This window comes from Neocloeon triangulifer, unplaced genomic scaffold (assembly GCF_031216515.1).
Source record: "Neocloeon triangulifer isolate White Clay Creek 2 clone unplaced genomic scaffold, ASM3121651v1 ptg000001l, whole genome shotgun sequence".
NCBI lineage: Eukaryota > Metazoa > Arthropoda > Insecta > Ephemeroptera > Baetidae > Neocloeon > Neocloeon triangulifer.
In genome coordinates this window covers 2,015,506-2,037,547 of record NW_026775544.1, presented here as the reverse complement: position 1 = coordinate 2,037,547, position 22,042 = coordinate 2,015,506, and the positions used below count along the sequence as shown (strand labels likewise).

The following is a 22,042-nucleotide window of genomic DNA, read 5'->3' as shown; positions in this document are numbered from 1 at the left end:
TGTCTTTAAATTCATACTTGTTCTTTGTGTGATGACAGTTATTTTGAATTTATTTATAGATGTTCCCTTCTTCGATCAGAGAAAAATCCGTTACAAGCGGCGGGGAAAGACAAGAGACGCTCTTTGAAAGTACAAAACTCTCTGAGCAAATATTTATATCTATCTGAGCGTGCATAAAAACGCTCCTTCCCCTCGAGGCTGCTGCGTCGACGGAAAAAAATATAATGCCATGCATCAAATAGAAACATCCTCTTAAAAAATCACTTTATTTGTCAATCCCGCTCAGCATTTTGAGCGGATAAGGGAAATTCGGCTGGTGCATTTATGTACATTGGCTCGGTGGGCACGGGGGATGATTGACTTTGACGATAGTGCAATGATAGATGGGACCATTATTCTTAGGGGGCGCGCTTTATTTTTCCCATAGCATCGGTTGGCGCCACATTATTTTTTGTTTCCTCAAAAAATATGAAAAAAGGTGGAGAGATCATTGAAAAACGGTGAATCGCAAATGAAAAATTCGTTTCAAAAGAGTGACTCGGCTGGCGCCAGCGGCCTGTCATTATTTTCAGAATAGGAATGAGTGGATTTGTTATGGTGCGAGCGAGCGATATTCTTTCTGCTGTGGAAACAGGATTTTTAACACGTGATAAAATTGAAAGAAGACAATGCCATGAATATTCCGAAGCGCCGCCGACAACCTTGAAATTATAAAAGGTATCGCAAAAAATCCTGGTGCCTCTTGCATGTGAATGAGGTGCCGAGAGAGAGAAGAGAGCAGCGCGGCAAATATTACCTTTTTCTGTCGCAATTCCGTGGAACACGCAAATGCTGCGAGTGGAGGCGAGACTGCTTTTTGTCATCCAGCAATAGCGGCATTCTTGCTGGTTGACAGAGAGGATATGTTTTCCAATTGATATAATTTTTCTCTGAATCACTACTGAATTAAGAATGTAGAAAAGAAAAGTATAACGATTTGCAACGTCCAGATCAATTTGGTTGCTCATTTTTCAAGAAATTAAAATTTGGGATGCCGACAACTTTCGAAGAAAAAAAATAATACTTTATTTTTTAGTTAAGCTCGTTCAACAGTTTTTAGAAATACTGCCATATTCTAGGATGGAAATCAGCGTTGCAGGGGAAATCCGATTGAACTTTTGCGGACAAAAGCCTGCAAGCCAAATTACTAATTAAAAGGGAGCAAAGTTCCCTTTGTCATGTTTCGCTCTCGCTGGCTCTCCTCTGTCCAAACAGGGGCAATTTTATTTCTCTTTCTAGCGAAGCAGCTTCCCTTTTCTAATAAACCTCGCGTGTATTTGCTTTTGAAAGACAAATAGCGGCAGAATTTGTTTTAATTTGGCCTCTCCTGATTAATGGACGAGCCGCCGCTTTTTGCCAGCAAAGAAGGAACGAACGAAATAAAGAAAGGGAGTTTAATTCATCTGATGATGTTCGTTAGCTCTCGTATAATGTATCAAGGCACCGCGTGCGGAATGACAAATTAGCAATAAGCCGCTCATCTTAAGGCTTTCCTTCATCAGCGCGCAGATCCGACGCCGCACGCGCTTTCCGTCTTCTCTCTGCACACACGCCACGCATACATACATATTATTCTACTGTACCAAAGAGACGCAATTTATTTTTAGCCTCTGCAACTTTTCCCCCCGAGGAATTTTCCAATGCAGCATCACGTATCGGGCTAAAGTGCAATATAACTTTCCATCGCACGGCCCCATTAGGAAAAGGGAGGTATTCGAGAATATCGTTGCAACAGAAAAGAGAAAAAATGTATAGAGGGTTGCAGGAAATTAGTGCCGTTACATTGTGCAATAATCCGTCGAGATATTGCAAAATCGTTTCATATAAAACGGCAGAAAATTCTTATTAAATAAATTAATTAATTAATTAAACAAATTTTATATATTAAACTATTATAATGATATATTAAAATATTGAGGAAATTTATTTAATAAAATTTTTAACTACAGCAAGTGAAGTTAAAAATTATTTATTATATTATTTTCTTTTTTCTGTTAGTATTGATTATGATTTTTATTGTGTTACTCAAGAAGTAATCTACTCCTTTGAAAATATGTATTTATATACTTAAGCAACACCTGACATTGCTAGCAGTGATTTTGTAATTATGCTAATTGCCCGACGCGCGTGTCGAGCTGATTGCCTACTTCTCCTGATTTGCATGTTGCGCGTTCAGAGCTTCTGGCGAGCTTTAAAAACCCGGTATTGAAATCTCCCAGCTCTATTTTCCTCCCATGCACACGAAAAAATATAAAGAGTGATATTTTTCTTTGGAAAGAACCAATCTCGGGCGGCGGTGTTCAAGACAGAGATTTGCTCTCGAATATAAAGCGCGCGATTCTTTTCATTTCCATTCGGCTTCGCAGTCATACAGAATGAGATCCCATTTATTTCTCCTTCATTTCCAGCTGTTGGTTTTTCCATAAGCCCCGCTTTCCGCCAGAGTGGTATTGCGTTACTGCTAAAAGCGGCGGCGGCGGCGGAGGAGAATATTCCGCCTCTTTTATATTGATCGGCGGCTCGGCATCTCACAGCCTCCTGCTCTCACTAAAATAACAAGGGGCCTCGGCGCGCGGGACGCCGCCGCCTAATTAGCAACTTTTCGAGACCCGCTTGCGCCTCGACTCATGAATAGCACGTTAATTGGGACACGGACGAGGACTCGCGAGAAAAGCCTTCCTTTTCCGACCCCTTTCCCGAAAACGAGCCCCCGAGCAGCACGTCCTTTTCGCGTGGCGTGGACACTGGCCGGCCAATTCATTAGCCCCACCCTCGCAACTTCACCCTCGTGCTTTTATTTCGGCCTTTACGAGCAACGCTGATTCGCCCGTGGCTACGGTTTTATTCCTTCCTGCACATTAGCCTGCATAATTCAGCAAGATTATTCAAATTTCTCATTGAATATTCAAATTTATGCGTAAATTTGGGCTGCATCTTTGCAATCAATATACAAAAGCTAATAAAATTGATATCCTTATTCTTCTTTAAATTAGAAATTATTTTAATAAAATTAAATTTGTTGTCGAATATATATATATAGAATCAGGATCTGTAATAATTTCCTTCCATTCCAGCACTTTGAACGTCTCATTAACGAAGACTATTATGTCCATTTAAAATTATGCATTTGTAAATATTGTTTCCTCTTGGAATCTCCTTTTCCCCTTAATTATAATAAAAAGTGCAACTTTTTAAGTTTTCAATTTCTTGCGTTTGGAAAAATGGGTCCGTTTAAAAAATGATGTGTTTATATATTTCAAAAATAAAAAGTAAAGCCAAATAAATGTTTCTCCGTCCATATCAGAATCTAGAATAAACTGAACTAATTTCCAATATATTATTGAAAACGGTCCGCTTGAAAAGACTCCCCCCACAATCTCCTCCACCAAACACGCATTTTTGGCAATTTTCAGTCAATTCTCTCATCAATTTTGCAACAGCTCGATTGAAAACCACCCCTGCATCTAGTTGATAAAAGCTTTTTTTACAAAAAAAAAGAGTCCCCCTTTTATTGTGCGAAAGTAAGTTTGGGGTCGAAAATGATTTTTCCATTTTTATTCCGTGACATTAACCAAAATCAAATTGAAAAATAAGCCACCCGTCCAATTGCTCGTCCATAACCGAATTATGACTTGCTGCTGCGGGCGTGGTAATTTTGCGTCCCTTTCATTCCTTATTTTGCCTCCAGCGAAAGAAAGAAGGGAAAAATTCAGCTGAAGAGGTGAGAGAGAAAGAGAAAATTTTTGGAGCAAAAGGCAACAAAAGCTTTGAGATGCTGGACGCCCTTTTGAATGTGATTGCGCATAATTTGCTTTTCACTTCTTCTTCCTCTCGCCCTGTTCGTTGGCGAGGCGTCGCATACATACGAAAGCAGCTTTGGACTTTTTTTATATGTACGCAAGGGTGAATGGCGCTCACATAAAACTACATGGCGTAGAGACGCGTGTGCGTTGCATAAAATGTTATTTCTGGGGGAGGACGCGCCCGATGCTGCTGCTTTTGTATAAAATTCCTCCCTCGTCCCCCTTTTGATGCTGGCCGCCCGCGAGCGAGCGCAGAGAAAGGGGGAAAATATCATTTGACTACTGGCAAAAACACGCACAGAGAGAGAATTTTCGGCACAACAGCACCAATAATTATCACAACGGCACTGAAAACTGTGGACATTTTTTTAAAATTACCTTCATGTGGTTTCATTGTTTATAAATTGGAAGCATAGATTATTATACTCTTAATTGAGGTCGCAATGATAGTTTATTTATTTATAGGTAAACGTGATTTAAGAAAAAGTAAAGTGCAAAAAATCTACTCAAAACTACTCATATTATCATTATCGCACAATATTTATGGCAGAAAATTTGCAGTCAGTCCCAGTACTCACTAAAACTCATAATAGACCAATCATCAAAACTATTACACAACGATAATTTTAATTGTTACGGGTTTTGCCTCAGAACCATAAGAATACTTGTAAAGACTAGGAAACATAAGATGTTTATTTATTAAATTTAAATAAAATTATAATTTTCTATTTGCTTACATAATTTAGTTTTGTTGTTTAAGACATTAAAATAAATTATTAACTTTTTAATTTTTCAAAGAAGCAGAGTAGAATTGAAAAATTCACAATTTGAAATTATTATTTAGTTGAAACAATTTATTTTAAATGTAATAAGTAGTCTCTACTAATAAAATAAATTGAATCCGAATGAATTAAGAGGTATACGTATTGCAAAATGTAAAGTGTGAAGGCCACATTTAAATTGTTTGATAGTGTCTCAGGACAAAATATATTATTCAAACTTCTGCTTTTCAGGTTATGAAATTTATTGTAAATTGGAAAAAGAATTCAAGCAAAGGCTTATTTAAATAGTTAATTCTGCTCAATTTCTATACAAATAAGCACCAACTGCTAATATCTCCTCAGATTGGTTATAGGCTTGTAATGCTACAAATAATAATGAAGTGTCTTTTTCTATTTAAAAAATAGATAAAGGAAAACTTCAAAGAAACCCCGAAATGACTCACAAGAGACAAATATTTAGAGGAAGAAAAATATTTGTCTTCATAAAAATCTTTATAAAAAATTATGAAACATTAACTTTTCTAAAAAGAACTTTACTAAAATATAGTATTAATGCTTAAAGTTTTATAATTCTGATGAATAATAAAATGAAAATTTTTTTATCACCTTTGATCCTTCTAAAAGCCGCTCATTTCAGCAACACTTCCTCATGCTGTGAACGAAAATCAGCAGCTCTTGTAGTAAATCTGCGATCGAAAGCAGGATTCCTGCAGCAATCGGCCGCAGCGTAAATTAAAAGTGTGAAACGGCTGCTCTGGTATAATTAGAGGAACGTGCGTCGATTTGGTCACAGCGATAAAACGGAAAACACTCCAAGTATCAGAAAGGCAGCAGGCAGGTGTTATCGCGGCGGCGCGTTTTATTAGCCTTTTGGCTGCTGTTTTGACTCACAAATCAAGCGTCGATCTGACGTCTAACAGCAATAAATGCAAGTTAAATAAACATTTATTCAAACGGATCGACGCGGGAATTCGGCGATATCGGGGAGAAAACCGATGGATGGATTATAAAGCAATAAATCTCCAATAATTCGACACGCGGCCCGCTGTTTTTAACTAGAAAAGATAAATTTTACTGCGGGCCGTTTTCTCCTGCGCGCAGTGAATACGTGTTTGTCCTTCTCCTCTTTGGGACAGCAGATAAATATAACGTGAGTGATCGGTTATGGTAGCACCTGATCCCAAGCAGGCCCAATAAAAACATGCACTCAAATTATACTGCGCAGTGTTGGCCCGGCCGAGATGGATGGACGCAGCCGGAGAGTGACGGACGACAGAGAAATAGTGCCCCTGCTGCAACACCCATTACATTCGGGGGTGAATAATGCAGAGAGTTGAGAGAGCAGGGGCCAAGGGAGGAGCTGTCAATTCGTTATCTCGGGCCCGAATTTGCAACATAAGCGCATCTCCGCGCAGCCGGAAAATTTATGCTTGGGCTTGTCCAGAGGACGAAAGAGATAAAGAGGAATTAAATTTTCTAATTTAAGCTTTTGTTCTATTTTTATTCAATAATGCATTGTTTTACACAAGAGCGCGAAATCAAAAAAGTTTTTTTTATAGAAATTATTGGGGGAGATTCAATAGCTCTCCTGATATAAAAGATATCCCTGGATAAATTGTTTTAAATCTGTGAAATCACGTTTTTTAAAATTAATAAAATCAGGTTTTTTTAAAATTCATGAAATCTGTTTTTTTTTTCAATTCGTGCATGAAATAACATTTTTAAAATTAGTGAAATGTGAAATCAGACTGAAAAAATATGCGTATATGCTTGCATTTTAATTATTACTCATCTCGTTATCAACAAAAACATAATTAATATTACATATGTAAATACAAATGAAAAAGAACTAAATTATTAATTTCAAGTGAAGGATTTAAAGATGGATATAATCAAGTTATTCAGATATTTTAGATTGTATCAAAGCCGACGAAAAATGACCAAGCCCTCCAAATATAATCTAATCTGTATTCATTTATTCTCAACTGCGGCAAATTAGACTTTCAACGCATTTTCAAATTAAAAGTCCATTAATTGGTTAGCACTAGGGAAGCCTGTCCAAATTAACACACAATCATGAGACCCGCGTCTTAAAATTTTCCTAAACCCTTCAACACCACGCGAGAGAGACGAAAAGCAGACGCACTTACCAGAAATAAAATTTTTGAATAAGAAGCGTCACAATTTAAATTATATATATGTTTAATCCTCTATTTTGTATTCGTTGGAAACAATATAAAAGCCGCGGCAGCTCGACTAGCACAATAAAAATGAGCGGAAACGCAGAATAAATCAAAATGCAAAGCCGCTTCAGGATCTTTTTTTAAAGCCAGATGCCACCTCGAAGGTATACATTAAATTATCATCCCAGCTAACTTTTCTCTCCTCTCTTTTTTTGGCGAAATTTATTTATTTATCAAAATGCGATGAATCACTCGGAGAGATAAAACAATTGGCCCGAGGACACCAATCATCTAAAAGGCTGCGCTCTTCTCATTTTACTTGTAATGGCCCGTCTTTAATAAACGAGAGGAGCGACGGCGCAAATATTACAAAAAGCTCTCTCAATTTCCGCACGGCCTCCGGCAAAGAGCGTGCGCGCTTCTGTTCTCCCTCAATATTCGATGGTATATTTTCTGATGGAAAACAACTCAATTATGATGGATACACTTATTTTGCAGCGGCACGATAGTATAAGTCACCGTTTTTATCTTGAAAGGATCGGCACGAGTTTGTTTGATTTGAAAATTCATTGGTTTTCCTTTCGGGCACGCTTTGATCCCATGTTGCGAATTATGAATTTCAATGCGAAAAGGAAACAGCAGCTGCTGCTGTTTACGTATTCATGTCTTGAAAATCAACAAATTTCTACTGAAAAAAATAAAGTAATATTTCTAAAAGCACTAATAAGTTATTAATTTAAGCAATTATAGAAAGTAATACTCGTAAAAATTTAAATTACCACAAAAAAAATAATAAACTTTATTACTATACATTAGTGCACAGCAGATTTTTACATATTACTAAAAAGCTATTTAATAATAATTAAAATACCTCCATATTTTAAATTTTATATTTAATTAAACTTGCATTATATTGAATTTTAAATTTTTTCGGTTATAATTTTTTTTAAAGATTTTAAATATTGTTTTGTATTGTAAATTAAAAATTAGCTGACAATATTTAAACTAAAATTATACAGTGTACTATTTTTGTTAATGTATATAAACCACGCGGTTGTCTACAAGCTACATATGTATATTTAAAGCTAAATGCAGAATCTCAGTGTGTCTTACAATTCATGACGCCTTGGTTTAAAATGTTACATTCCGAAGAAGACATTTAAAATTGAAAAATTGGTTAAAAAAATAGCTCCTTATATTACCACAATAAAAAAAAGATCGAAGTTTCATATTTAATTCAAAAAGAAATGATTTGTATAATAGAGCTAAAGAATAGTTCAAGTAGAATTGGTACTCATGTTCAGAAAACATTTTATCAACAAGAATATAGATTAAATGCTAAATTTAAACCTGTCACATTGTCAGTATTTTCACTGACTCGCCATTGGATATATCGTATTTTTTTATTTTATTTTGTAGCTTACTCTTTAAAAGAACTTAATTTTCACAATTCTTAAATCAGAAAATTTATAAAATTTAAATGCTCCCGTGGATCTTAAAAATGTGGAATTTGTTCCAAAAGGAGGGTTTATAAATTTGGCCAATAATTAAAAAATTTCTGTAACAAATCCAGCTTTAATTTGAAAATTTAAACTGCTAATTAAATTGCTAGAACACGGGCCCTAAAAAGGGTTTGTGTTTTCAGTCATTAAAACCTTACGTTAGTCGATCTAGTAAGTCACGAAAAATTTAATTTAATTTTTTATAACTGTCAAAGCGTTTTTCATTTTATCCCTTTTTTATTAGTTTAATTCTTATTATAATAATATTATAAAATCTTAATTCTTTCATAATTAAGTAATTTTTTTCCCACTAATAATATCGATCAAAATAGTCACGTGTGTGTCTTTTATTGTGCGGTGCTGATTATTTTTGCAGGTGAGAAAATAGCGGTGGACAGTTTCACATGCGCCTTATTCGCTTTATTATATTTCGCGCCGTTGCGTTTTAACCTGCAGAGAGCGAATTTCGATTCCTGTCATGTTCTCTTAATAACAAATATCGCGGCTAAGGGCAATATCTCGCGTGCACACACACATGCACGGGGTCGGAGATGATTTTTAATTTAAAACGCCATAAAGCACCGCTCGGCGCGCGCGAAACTATTTATCACAAGTCGTGCCGCGCTGGCTGGCCGCAGAGTTGGCCAATGTTTTTAATAATATCACTATAAAACAATCCTTCATCGCGCAGAGCCGTCGCACGGCCTGGTAATAATATTTCAAAGCTCGGCGGGCAATAATAGCTGCTGGTGGAGCTGCTTTATTAAAAAAACGTCGCTAGATCCAGGCCCACGCGCGTTACTTACTTACTTAGCCCCGGCCTGCCAGTGCCGTGCGAGGCAGGAATAATAAATCAAGCCTGATAAAAGCACAACACAGTGTGAGCTGCGAGAAAGGTGACGAATGACCCCAAGACTGCCCGCAAGCGAAATTGCCAGCTCGCTAAAACCATAAGACAAGCAGCCATGCATCACAAGTGTGAATTTCGTTGTTATTTTATTTCCTATGTTCCAAATTGGACAAAGTTAGAATTCAAAATATATTGTATAAATTCTTTGTTTACAAGTTAAGGAAAATTTACTACTTTAATCATTTTTTTATTCCATTTTTTTTTTTTAATTATAAAGAAAGTTATTTTAGTAAAAATATAATTCTGCAAAAAAAATTAATTATAATATACATTCTGAAAATTCTAGAAATTAATTTTTAGAAAGTTTTAGGTATATTATAAAGATTATAGATTTCAACCAGCAATACATGACGTTGTACACATTTGTGTTTTATTGAGACAATAATAATAATTCTAAAAAACGTTCTGACTCATAATTTTCTGGCAAAACATATTAGTTTTTCATTTTTCTGACGTTTTATTTCCTGACAAAACATTTTCTGAAATTTTAGTTTTTCATTTTACAGACATTTTATTCTCCCACATAACGCGGCGACTCATCTGATGGCAAAACGTATGTGCAGCTCAGTAGCGGAAATAGCTGAAACGGAACTTGCAGAAGGCTACCACATGTATTGTGCGAAGTGTGCAGACGTGCAAAGAGTTAATTTATGATTATTATTGTTGCTTTAATATTAAACTTAAAATTCATAACTAAAAAGTATCAAACGATGAGAACTGGTTTGATTTTTATATCAATCGTTTTAATATTATGGCTCATTTCAAGTGAGGTATGCATTACTAGATTTATTTTGTAATCTACTTTGTAATTTTAAATCAAATTGTAAATATTTCGGTTTGTCATTATCAGTGTTTTGAAATCGACGGAAGAATGAGTCCAGTACAATCAAAAAATATAATCAACGTGGTAAGGGTATGTAGAAGATCAAATAATAAATTCCCATTTTAGTATTAAATTAAACTCTATTTAACTATTTGTTGAAGTTAATTAAGAGAGCCAATTTTAAATAGATTTGCAAGGAAATATTGAAATACATATATACAACACTTAAAATTTCTTTAAATGACGTTAATTACACTATAAATAATTTAAAAAGCGTTTGATAATTTAAACAGGCCAAATTCATGGCACAAGAAAAGGGAACTGTGCGAAAATTAGGCAGAAATGTTAAAGGTATTATTATCAGAATAAAAAAAATATCAGGGGTTATTTATGCGTGATTACAGCTTCGCGTCATAAATCAAAAAAGAATAAGAGGCAAACCATTATAAAATGCTGCGGGAGAAAAACATGCACCCTGTTTTCATCTCAAAAGCAAAATGAAACACGCAGGAATCACACATTGAAGAATGAAGGCACTGCTCAACACCAAAGTACGGCTAGATTTTCTTTCAAGCAGAAATCAACAACAATCACGTCGCAAAGCCTGGAGACTGAAATGAACTCGGAAACGCAAAAAGCAACTGAAGGACCCCAACCAGAAGAAACCTTTGAGACCACAACAGAAACTTTTGGTTTGGCTTAGCTTTAAAATTATTTAGTGAAATTAATTATAATTATATTTATGTAACGCAAGAACAAACCAGCAACGGGGAACAATCTTTTACAGCTTTAAGCACTGATATTATTGATATACCTATATCGACTCAAGATACACCCAGTACCACAACCACCACCGTTCCATCCACGGCAACCTCTACAACGCAAGTATGCAATTAAAAAATTATTCAATCCGAAATCCTATTTTGAAAATTCAAATTTAAAGCCGCCATGTTCCTGTCCAAAAAACTGCGATCTACAGGTAGATTTCCTTTCTTATTCCACCCTAAAAAGGTAAGAGAGAATTTTTCAGAAAAATTTGACAGACCCAGATAACCAGATCATAGGTTTTAATACATAATTTAAAACATAAATATGAGAATTTATTTAATTGTACTTTAAGATCCAGAAGTTTATGGAGAGTGGAAAAAAATTGGCAATATAACATTTCTGTTTGGAGACCAGCCTGTAATTTTAATTCTGTCGATTTACCAAGTATTGTTAACAATCACAATTTATATTAGATGGTATGGTTGAGTGCTTGGCAACAATGCTGCAGCCTTGGAATGAAGCCTATCAGCTTTGAATCATTTCAAAAGCTTAGTTCTGTAGGGGAGATTTTTAAAAGTAATGAGGCTAAAAGTTAAAAAAAAAATGCTTCAATACAAAAACATTTTTTAAGATTGGTCGAATAATTTAAAGTTCTGGACAAGCGGAACATCTATGGGGTGTATCAGTGGCACCTTTGTATGGTGCGCAAGTGACAACCGAAATTTCGAAAATGGAATGTGGCATTCTAAGCAACCAGCCGAAAAGCAAGTTTCGGGGGACGTATGCATCAGCGCTTCCTTTGAAAACGGGGCATTCCTTTTAAGGGACCAATTGTGCTCAAAACGATTTGCGTTTGCTTGTGAAGTATTTAAATATTTTCCGTAATGAATTATAAACAGAGAGAAAATTTCGCAGGGCTTGATGGAAAATCCTGGCGAGTTTCTGCAAAACGGATGTCCTGCCTCGGTACATTGCGACAGCAGTGCGAAGGTCGTAAACGCAATATTTTATGCTCAATTTTCCACTGGCACCAAAAGGATTATAAATTATTAAATCAATTATTTTACAAAAATAAATTGCAATTTGCATTAATTATTAATGTTACATATTTTCTTTGCCAGGAACTCACCAGTAATGGACTAACTCAAGGTGCATTCAATGTTTAATTCTCCATTTAAAGATTTTCCCTTTTAATTAATGTTTTCCTTACTTACCAATGTTCTTTGAGATATTTAAGGATTTTTTATAGAGCCAGGACCGATAAGAGGAACATTTCAAACCAAATGTGGAAAACTTTACTATTTCTCAAGGGTGAAAGTATTTTTAATTCTCCATTTTAAGACATCGTTTATTAGAATTTTAACAGAAAACGTGGGCAAACGCAAGAAATTACTGCTGTAGCATAGGAATGGATCTGGATAGCCTGTATTTAATTGAAAAGGCGCAATGCATAGCTGAAATTTTCAGAAGTTTGCAATTGTTATTGTCTTTTGTTTCTGAAATATATCTTTTGTTATGAATTAAGACTTGCCGACCCGATTGAATGAAACAACTTCTTACTGGAGTTCTGGAAGAGCAACCAAATACCCCGGGAAACATTTCTGGTGCTCAGCAGACTTGTACTTTTATCATCATGAGATAGTTTGGGGTTACGGATTTCCGAAAAAGGAGCACGACTGCGTTTTCGTTTCATTCAACAAAACCACAAATAGTACTGAACTTGGAACAGCACCTTGCGAGGAGGAAAAGTTCTTTCTTTGCTCGGTAATATGATTTTGAAGCCATAAATGTGATACTAAATGAGAAGAAATTGTTTAGGCAGTTTCATACAATAATACTGACAAATTCAAGATATGGTACGAATGCAAGGAAACCTATGGTCTTTACAAAGGTTAATTTAAAAATCCACCAATGAGGAAATATACTTAGATTGAAGTCATCGTGACTTTTATGAATTTTGTTATAGATGAAGAAGATCTCCTTTTAATGTTCACAACAAATATGCCAGCTAACCATCTGCTTGTAATTTATTTAAATATTTTTAAGTATACACATAATAAATGCTTAAAATATTATGAAGTGTTATGCGAGGTGTCTAGCCCAAAATTTTGGAAAAGTTTGACACTCAAGATTTTTTACTTGTATATGAAAATAACTTTTTAAGCTCAGTTTCTTGACAAGATGACGAAGGGAAAAACGATTTTGAGACTTCTTGAAGATGCATTGAAAAATGAAACTGATCTGCAAGTAGCCTATGCTGGCTATGAAAAGTGCACTAGCATAAGTAATTCTACCTCGTTGATTAGATAATTTATAATCAATCGTTTTACATTTCATTTATAGAAAATGACAACCGTTGCGATATAGCCTACCTTATGTTAAGGTGCTCTTTAACGACTAATTACCAGATGGTGCAGTATTTGATTGCGTACATTTTGAAAACAGCGAACAACAATAATTATGTAAGGATATATTATAAATTGAATTAAAGTCATTATATTGCTTATACGACGTGGTGGTAAACAACAAACAAAATTAATTTTAATAATTTTAAAGCGTTGGAATTAATTGAATTTTTTTCATTATATGCTATATTAATAAAACCTTTCAAGTTTCCATCTCCATTGATGTGCGAACCAAATTATCAATACTGCGATGTTAATTACATCTGCGCCAACAATGTAAATATTCTAATTTATCAAACATATTTTAATTTTTGAAGCACAATTTGCTAACTTAGAGCACCCTAATAAATCAACTGCATTCAACGGGAACAAGTCAGTTTTAAATAAATAATATAAATTATAAATCTAAAATAAGGACATTATGAAATTCGTGTTTCAGGTGACATTGGAAAATTGGTTTCATTGTCAAATGGTGCAAAATATTTTGTTGGGAGAAATATTAATAATAGTTTCTCGAAATTGGTGCGGTAGCATTTGAATATTATATCGAGTCGGCATTCAATTTCTTTATAGTCGTATGAAGTTACTTACTCCTACTGCTGTTCAATCGGAATGAGGCTTTTAGAAGTTGAAAATATTACTGAGCTTGAAGAGTTGTTGCTACTTGATCCAACTTGTAATATAATATTAATAAGATTGTTTCAATTTAATGAAAGTAAAAAAAATAAATCAATTTTAGTGCGACCTGAAATTTGGACTACGGTTGGTCCAATCAAGGAGAATGAAAACGGAGATTTATCCTTCTGGTGTTCCTCTGGCGCAAAAATACCAGAAACACTTTTTCCAATGAAGAAAACTCCTACAGATCCTTGCTTCAAAACGAGCAAATGTTTGTTTCTGCAACTGATGTCTGGAAATATGGCTCCAGAAAATTCTTTGCATTATAGCGATTGCGAAACAACTGATGTTCAATTTTTCTTGTGCAACAAATAATTTTGCGACTAACTTTGAAATATTACCTTGGAACTTGGAACATTATTGCCTTCAGAATAAATTTTAACATAAATAATTTGTAAATTTAAATTAGATTGGATTGGGACTGAATAACAGAATAAAGCAAAAACTATGATGATTTTTAGATAATTTTTTTTGTAACACTATTATTATGCATTCATCATAATGACACTAATTTTATTCAATGGAAAATAGCTGAGGAAAAATTGTTTTTAAATCTCCGTTTGTGACACATGGCAAATAAAATTGTATCCGGTTAATTAGTTGCAAATTATTCCTCACCGTCTCAAGTTTTTTTTTAATTGTTTCATTTTTTAAAAAGAATATCAATCCCTGATAAGTTTCAATTAAGAAATAGTTTAAAATTTTATAAGGAAATTCTTACAGCCCTTCAATTCCTCTCAAAATCGTGGTAATTTTTGCGTCCGTTCGAGCGCATCTCGCACGCGTGCCCGAATTGCAGCATTTATAATCTTATGCTAATCCGGCATTAAGTATCGCTGACTGCATTTGGACGGAAAGAAGTGTGATTTCCGCAGCAGTGCTGCACCCCCGCGCATCCATTTATCTGCAGATCCGAAAATCCTCGCGACTCGCTGATGCGTCACGTTCCTGAATACATTTCGCAGGAGAGACACGTGCTGACTGCTGGACACGAGATTCCGTGTGCCTTTGGGGGAAGAATAAATTTCCAACTTTCGAGTCGGAAAAATAAATCCGAAATGAATCGTGCCGGCGGCGGAACGCTCGCGATTATAAATAACACGCGTGGGTGAAATTGAATTATTCGCTCATGAGCAGAAAAACGCTCCGCGGGGAGGGCCGGAAAATATTTTACATCTTTCTCGGCTGCTGTCAGGGTGCATTTTTATTGCAATTTTTCAGCCTCTCTCGAGAGATGGAGAGAGGAAAAGTGGCGGCGGCCGAAATAGTTTGTTATTACAATGTTAGCACACCTATGGGAATCGCCCCTGCCCAAGCAAGGCTACGTCGTCCCCCATTTATTCCATTTATTCATGATGATGCTCAACTTTTTCTGAATAATCAAAATTTATGGAGGCGTCTGAGAAGAGGAAAAGTCGGCAGAGATGCTCGTTATGCGCCGAAAAGGGAGAGCGGAGAGTTCATTTGAGTGGATGTGGACCTCGTCAAATGAAAAATATCAAAAGAGGATGTGAAGTGGACTGCCAAGGTTTTATGAATCACATTGTGCAAGCTAAAATCCATTTAGATTCATTTTATATCAAATCACGGCAATGTAAATTAAAATTATTATAAAAAAATTATGTTTTTAAAATTTTTTTTTATTTCTCAGGTTTGATATTGTTTTGTATTTTAAATCTATTTATCGATGAGATTTTCTTTTTCTATTTTCTACATGTGGGATAATATAGTGCCCTGAATAAACATAATAAACTGTGAATAAAATTTGTATTTTTTTGGCATTTTGTTAAAAAAAATATATTTCTAAACAATTTCGTAATTTGGTGATATTTTAATATTTGCTATATTTAGGACTGTAAATTTTTAAGTCTATTTACCGCTATTTACTATTACGATCAAGATTACGGAAATTAAATCAAGTAGGCGTGTTATTTTTATACCTGTGCGAGTGCACGTGGCTGTGCGTTGGCTTGAAAGGGGTTCAGATATAAATTTTAACCCTCTCTTTCTTTCATTCTTTCTCTATAAACGCCACCGGGTGCGTGCACGGCCCGTGTGTGTGGTGTTTGTGATTGAGACCACGTGGCCCTATTCATCTGACAACAGGTTTATTAGCGGCCGTATTTCATTTCGCCGGGCCTCAAGCGCAACCCTATCCGCTCCTTGTTATCTCAACACGTGACTCCTGCAGGAGGAGGTGCGGAAAAAAACGAGGATAATCATAACACTTTTTGCCCTAGAAGACTGGAGTGAACGACCTAGACTGGGAGGAGAGGCCACTTTTTATCAATTATATAAATCATAAAAAAATACAAGCATAAAAACAAGTAAGCCAATTTTTTTTTATAACTATTATTTATTTATTTTTTCCTAATTCCTTTGTGAATATTTTTATGTTTGTAGGTCAATTCTAACTTTTTGAATACATTTGTTTGAAAATTGATTAAGATAAAATTGCAAGTTAATAATCACCTTTGAAATGTTTTTCACCCATTTTTAAGAAAACCTCTTTTCACCCAAAATCGATTAATTCTGAGGTACATATTTGTTTCGGAAATTTCATATTTTTTACTAAAATTATCCGATTCAAAAATTTTCACAAACAGACTAAAACGCGCAGTTTCAAAATAAAAGTCTTATTTTTATAGACATGGCTTTGTCTTTAATAAAATCACCTATATTTGACAAAACAAGTCACCTATTTTCCACAGCTTTTAATTTAAATTGAAATTAAAATTGGATTGGAAAAACCATTAAGTTGAGCAAATTTACACTGTTTTTTGTTTTTGCTTTGTATAATTGCTTGAGTAAAGATAATTGAGATTCATCAGACAACATGTTTTGAATGTTCTGGTTTATGCTGTATTTTCTCTGTCTAAATTTTTTTAATGAATATATTTTATAATAAATTGAGTTTGTTGTAATTGATATTGCGGCGAGAGAGAGAGAGAGAGAGAGAGAGAGAGAGAGAGAGAGAGAGAGAGAGAGAGAGAGAGAGAGAGAGAGAGAGAGAGAGAGAGAGAGAGAGAGAGAGAGAGAGAGAGAGAGAGAGAGAGAGAGAGAGAGAGAGAGAAAAGGACGATATCAGAATAGAATTTGGAGAGAGGCGCTAGCAACCCCGGCCGGCCGGCGGAGCGTTCCGAGTCATCCATCACCAAGATTGATCGCCATCCCATGCGGACATGTCGCCACTTCACGCCAAAAAGGACTGAACACGCAAACTTTTTACCCATATCATACGGGATGAGCAGTGAATAAAAATGATGATGGGTCGAGGCTGCGAGCTGAGAGAGGCGCGCATGGCATAACATTTTCCTGGCCCGAGCCCATTCTTATCGCAACCCTCGATTAACCCTGCGAAATACCACCCTAGTTGACAGCAGCTCGGTGGGCTAATGCGTGTGCTGTGGCGAGATGAGATGATGAGATGGTGACGCGCAATTTATCGCGCCTGTTGAATATTTGATCGACGGCCTCGCAATTTGCATATTTATTGTATATCAAACTGGCCGCGCTCCTCTTTGGATTCTTAGGCGTTATGGAAAACGGTGCCAAAGTAATATAATACGCATGGGAGTTGGCGGTTGACACCCAATTTGCTTAGCAAATCAAAAAACAAAAATATAGTTCCGGCAACGACGGCAGCATCTTAAAATCAGACTACCGTAGATATTCAGTCTGTATATTATGTTCTTCTAATAAAAGTTTATAAAACGGAGAATTTAATTTTTTATTTTTAATATTTCACAAGTTTTGTGTATTTTTCTTGCTCATGAAATAAGATATTGTCTTATATTCAATAAAATGAACAAATAATAAGTCCTTCTGGCCATTTACCATACACCGTACAATAATAAAACAAGAGCTCGTTGAAAAACAAAGAACTATTTTCCAATCCAACCCATTGTTAAACCATAATTTGAAGATTATTAATAAAAATTATTTTTATTTATTTTTTAACATAAAAGCCAATGGGGGCTCGATGCAACAATGAAATGTGTTATTAGCCAATCAGAAGCGGTACCAGGTTTAAAGTACCACTTCTGATTGGCCCTCAAACAATGAAAATTGATTTCATTGTTGCATCGGGCCCCCATTGATAAAAGCAAAAAAAAAATGTTTTGCTGTGGTGTAGATTTGCGAAAAAATTAAAAAAAAATATTTAATAAACAAAAATAATTAATATAATTATAAAATTGAATATATTTTATTTTGTTAAAAAATTAAATAACTAAAATAATTTATTATAAATGTTTAATTACGTGAAAAATCTAAAGCATAAACAACAACAACAAATAAATGTAAGAAAAGCTGCGCGGCTCAAGATTTTTTTCCTTTCATCAAAAATTCGTGCAAGTTGAAAAATATACAGTTATAAAATGAAACTTAAAAAATTCAAACTTGTAATGGTTATCAGTTATCAACAATAGAAATATTAATCAGAATTTTGAATCCACATAAATATATTACTGTGTCTCGTCTCTATAATTATATAAATATTTTGCAGTTCAACACCCTCTTATTACAACTACAACTATTCTTTTTCCATAACCTCAATATATTCGCAGACAAATCTTTTTGCCAAGGACAGCAAAATCACTAAATCATCGCATTAAATGAAATAAATTGGAATCTTCCTCATTAATTATCAATTAATTTTCAAATCAATTCGATCAGATATAAAATTAATGACGAATCGCGTGAGTGTAAGAAGTCGGACACCAAGAGTCGTGGCCGTATCGAGATCGTTTGATCGCGCATGTGTGTGCTGAATCGCAATCCGCCGGTCAGTTATTCTTCTTGTTCACATGCATTGTTTCAATTTGTGTTCGGCGCGGCGAGATCAAAGGGCCGCGAGCAGCAGCGAATCGCAAAAGCGTGTGATATCAAACAAGCGCTGGGCATCTCATGTTTTTGCTCCTTACTCAGCACTTAATTATCGTCTAATTGTTGCGCGTCATGCACGCCCCATCAGAGCCAAAAGGATGCGGGTTTCGCTCCGAATTTCCGCTCTATTGCCGCCGATTTCAGTTTTTTCATTCAAAAGAGTTAAATTTGTTTTTAAAAGCTGCTATTGAAAAGAAAAGTGATCGTAAAATGGGTTTCATTATTATGATTTATATTTTAATGCGGGTGTCATTTTCTGAATCTTTTGAAAATATATGGAGGAGTGACTGCTGGTTGCCATCTGCTTTGCAGCGGCCTTTGAAAATAAATTTTAGGGGGTACACGTGCCATACCTGCCTGCATGAAATAGTTTTTACTAAACGCAGACGGCCAATTCTATATATATTTGAGGGCAGATGTTCTAACTATCAATTAGAATTTAATTTAATTAACGATTCACATCAACTTTAAACGGTATCATTTCTTCTTGTATAAATTTTCTAATTTTTTAAATTTCTTTTTCAATACTGCTTGAAATTTTATCACAAGCAGTGGTTCATTTCACCAAATTGCACCCATACAGTGTTTGCAGAGCTAAAATGTATCAAATTTACCATGCTTTTATTCTGTAAAAATTTAACTTTTTGTCATATCACAGATTCTTGATGAAATACCATGTATCCGAACATTTTTCTTCCTCAAGCCTTGAAATTCTGACATATTTCTCGTCACTTTTGCTGCATGCTCTCGAGTTGTAATATAATATCCCCCTCCTCCTTCTGTTCCTTCCGATGCGCCTTTTCGATGCACATTTTACGATCTAATTAATTGTGAGTGAGGCAACTCATCGGCGCAAGTGCGATATCAAATAGGTTAATGCCCTTCGGCGGACATAAAAGCACCTTCTCAAATGTGATTTTCCTTATGCATGAGAGGAAGAAGCTCGATAAATTTTATATGTTCGAGTGCCTCCGTCGATAATGCGCGCCGCTCTGAATAGAACAGGTCGCCCTTTGTCAGTCTCGGACGCGTAAAAATTATACGACTCTGCACAGTGAAGATCATGAACAGTAAGTAATAATATGATATTATATTTTATATATTCCATAGTGAGCTTACGTATTGCAATAATTCTTGATGAAATTGTGACATTTATAATTTTTTATTATTTTTATTATCTACACAGCGAGGTGCGCAGGAGATGCGCTTCAAAAAATATTATTAATAATTTCTTTCTTTTTGCGTAAATAATTATGCAACTTGCTATAAATAATTAATTTTCAATTATAAATTTAAAGTATTTAAACGAGCAATAATTGATATATTTTTATATTATTTTTATTGTTTAATTAATTATTAATTATTATTTATTTTTTGTGTGTCATATTATCCTGAAGTTTCGTCTGTTGCCCAGGTTGAATTCAAAATCGTTAATTATTTGCAACTTGCAACTATAAAGGAATGGGAAAATTCACGGAATATTTTTAAAATGTAATTAAGTTATTTTGTGAAAATTGTTGAACTTATATAATTATTAACTTCTTTAGAGTTTTTCTTCATTTTGGTTGGGTTTCGATTATTATATTTGTAATTTTGGTTAAATGCTCTGATATTTTCTTGCCTGACGATTTTACCTCCTCAATGCCAGGAGCTGAGCGCGTGCCAAAAACATAATCAACAGCTGACATAGCACACGCTGTGGAAGGAAATTTAATGGAACGGAAAGGGCTTTACTGGGTAAAAATAATGTGGCGCAATTGATTGAAAAAGTCATTAATTATAGACCTCGGAATGGCGATAATATTTCGGTAGGTGGCATTCATTGGACGGCACTAAATCATTTTGCATGTTCCATTACCAGCCACGGGCAATAAAGGACCGAATTTATCAAAAAGTTTGCCCAAGAAGTTGTTCTTTAGCAAAGGTGTCTGCTAAAGAAAGACCGAAATTTACGACTTTTGATAAATTTTTGAACATCTTATCAATTCGGAAAGGCAAACTAATCATAAATTATATGCGATTCACTCAAATCTCGAAGTTTATACTCTCTGCCATAAACCGATTAAATTTCAATACGGGCCTCTAGCAAAAGATGCATCCACCCCCGCGCAACCGTATGAATTTTTCAACAGGAAATAAAAAATCGGGCAGGCCGGGCGGGCGCTCGCACAGCTCTTTAGATTTTATACATTATACGATGATGGATACGACGAAATAAAACATTTTTATCTAAACTTTATGATTCGGGTGTTTCTGCGGTTTGATGTTTTTATGTATATAAAATAAAATTGTGGCTCGCAGGAAATGTGGCTGTATATTCTGATGCATTAAACATCGCGCCGAGTTGAGCTGCAGACGTCATCCCCACCGGTGCGAGCGAGCGAGGGTGTATTTTTGCGCAGCCACCCTCGGCGCGCCCGTCAAACTGCCGTGTCCATTTTAGATGAGAGTGACCGCGCCTGTCGTATAATGTGCCCTCTATTATACGTGTATATGTATGTATACTTTCATACACGAATCTTTTTCCGACGCCCTCTCGAACCGTGGTGCAGTGTTTGACGGACCACCGAAGTTTTCAACCACGTTTTGAGCAAGAAAAAATTATTAATTAGAAAAATCTGCAAAAACATTACTTCCAGTTTAGCATTTCATAGCTGCATATTTTCATTCCTTTTTTAATTAATTTATTAGAACTGGAATAATTTAATATAAAAGTAATATTTACAATTTTTGAATTCCAATTAAAACTTTTAAAATATATTTTATTAGTAATAAAAATTTAAAAAAAAATTTCACTAACACCTTGTTTATTGACATGAGATATTTTTCCACACTCAAATCTTGTTTGAATATATTTTTCTGTTAGGTTTTTCCCCTTGCCAAACTTCACAAATCGCATTCTTGGGCCGCAACTTTCCGCAAACTCTCGTCGCGCCGGATTTGGAGAGGATGATAAATATTTGAAACCAATAAAAAAGCGCCGGTCCTCGGAGGAGCAGATCAAAGAGGCTGAATTCTCGCAGCAATCATCAAATAATGCGCCAAGAGGGATGCAGGGAGGAGGGGGTGCGTGGCAGGCGCCGAGAATGAAAATCACCCGTGCGTAGTTTTTCATTCGCAGCATCTTTTCTACTCTCACTGTCTCTCTTTCACTGGTACGCACGCAACCCTCAACACACAAATGAAACAACTCGGGATTTGCGCCCACTGAGTCGTGGATTTGAGTCCGTTGCATTCAATTTGATAAAAATTTAAAATTCTG

At 35.2% G+C, this 22,042-nt stretch overlaps 1 protein-coding gene across 2 annotated transcripts; it reads left to right on the top strand.

Annotated features, from left to right (window-relative positions):
* Nucleotides 1-9,773: 9,773 nt before the first annotated feature.
* Nucleotides 9,774-14,327, top strand: LOC132194560 (uncharacterized). 2 transcript variants are annotated; one of them, XM_059615912.1, is made up of 26 exons: nucleotides 9,774-9,861; nucleotides 9,921-9,989; nucleotides 10,070-10,132; nucleotides 10,336-10,393; nucleotides 10,447-10,734; nucleotides 10,797-10,927; nucleotides 10,986-11,021; nucleotides 11,073-11,106; nucleotides 11,163-11,227; nucleotides 11,284-11,386; nucleotides 11,442-11,674; nucleotides 11,726-11,800; nucleotides 11,932-11,959; nucleotides 12,060-12,127; nucleotides 12,177-12,279; nucleotides 12,336-12,574; nucleotides 12,629-12,701; nucleotides 12,777-12,832; nucleotides 12,891-12,926; nucleotides 12,980-13,094; nucleotides 13,154-13,272; nucleotides 13,423-13,491; nucleotides 13,551-13,587; nucleotides 13,655-13,737; nucleotides 13,789-13,891; nucleotides 13,955-14,327. In XM_059615912.1, the coding sequence occupies exons 1-26, from the start codon at nucleotides 9,775-9,777 to the stop codon at nucleotides 14,206-14,208; spliced, it is 2,625 nt and encodes an 874-aa protein (XP_059471895.1). In that variant the 5' UTR covers nucleotide 9,774; the 3' UTR covers nucleotides 14,209-14,327. The 2 variants fall into 2 exon arrangements, with proteins under 2 accessions (XP_059471895.1, XP_059471888.1); XM_059615905.1 differs by having other exon boundaries at nucleotides 13,631-13,737.
* The last annotated feature ends 7,715 nt before the right edge of the window (nucleotides 14,328-22,042 follow it).

Coding starts and splice junctions, on each gene's coding strand:
- LOC132194560 (XM_059615905.1), top strand. CDS start 9,775: ATGTGCAGCTCAGTAGCGGAAATAGCTGAAACGGAACTTGCAGAAGGC. Junction 11,960..12,059: donor CAGTAATGGACTAACTCAAG/GTGCATTCAATG, acceptor GATTTTTTATAG/AGCCAGGACCGATAAGAGGA. Junction 13,095..13,153: donor TGAAAAGTGCACTAGCATAA/GTAATTCTACCT, acceptor TTTCATTTATAG/AAAATGACAACCGTTGCGAT.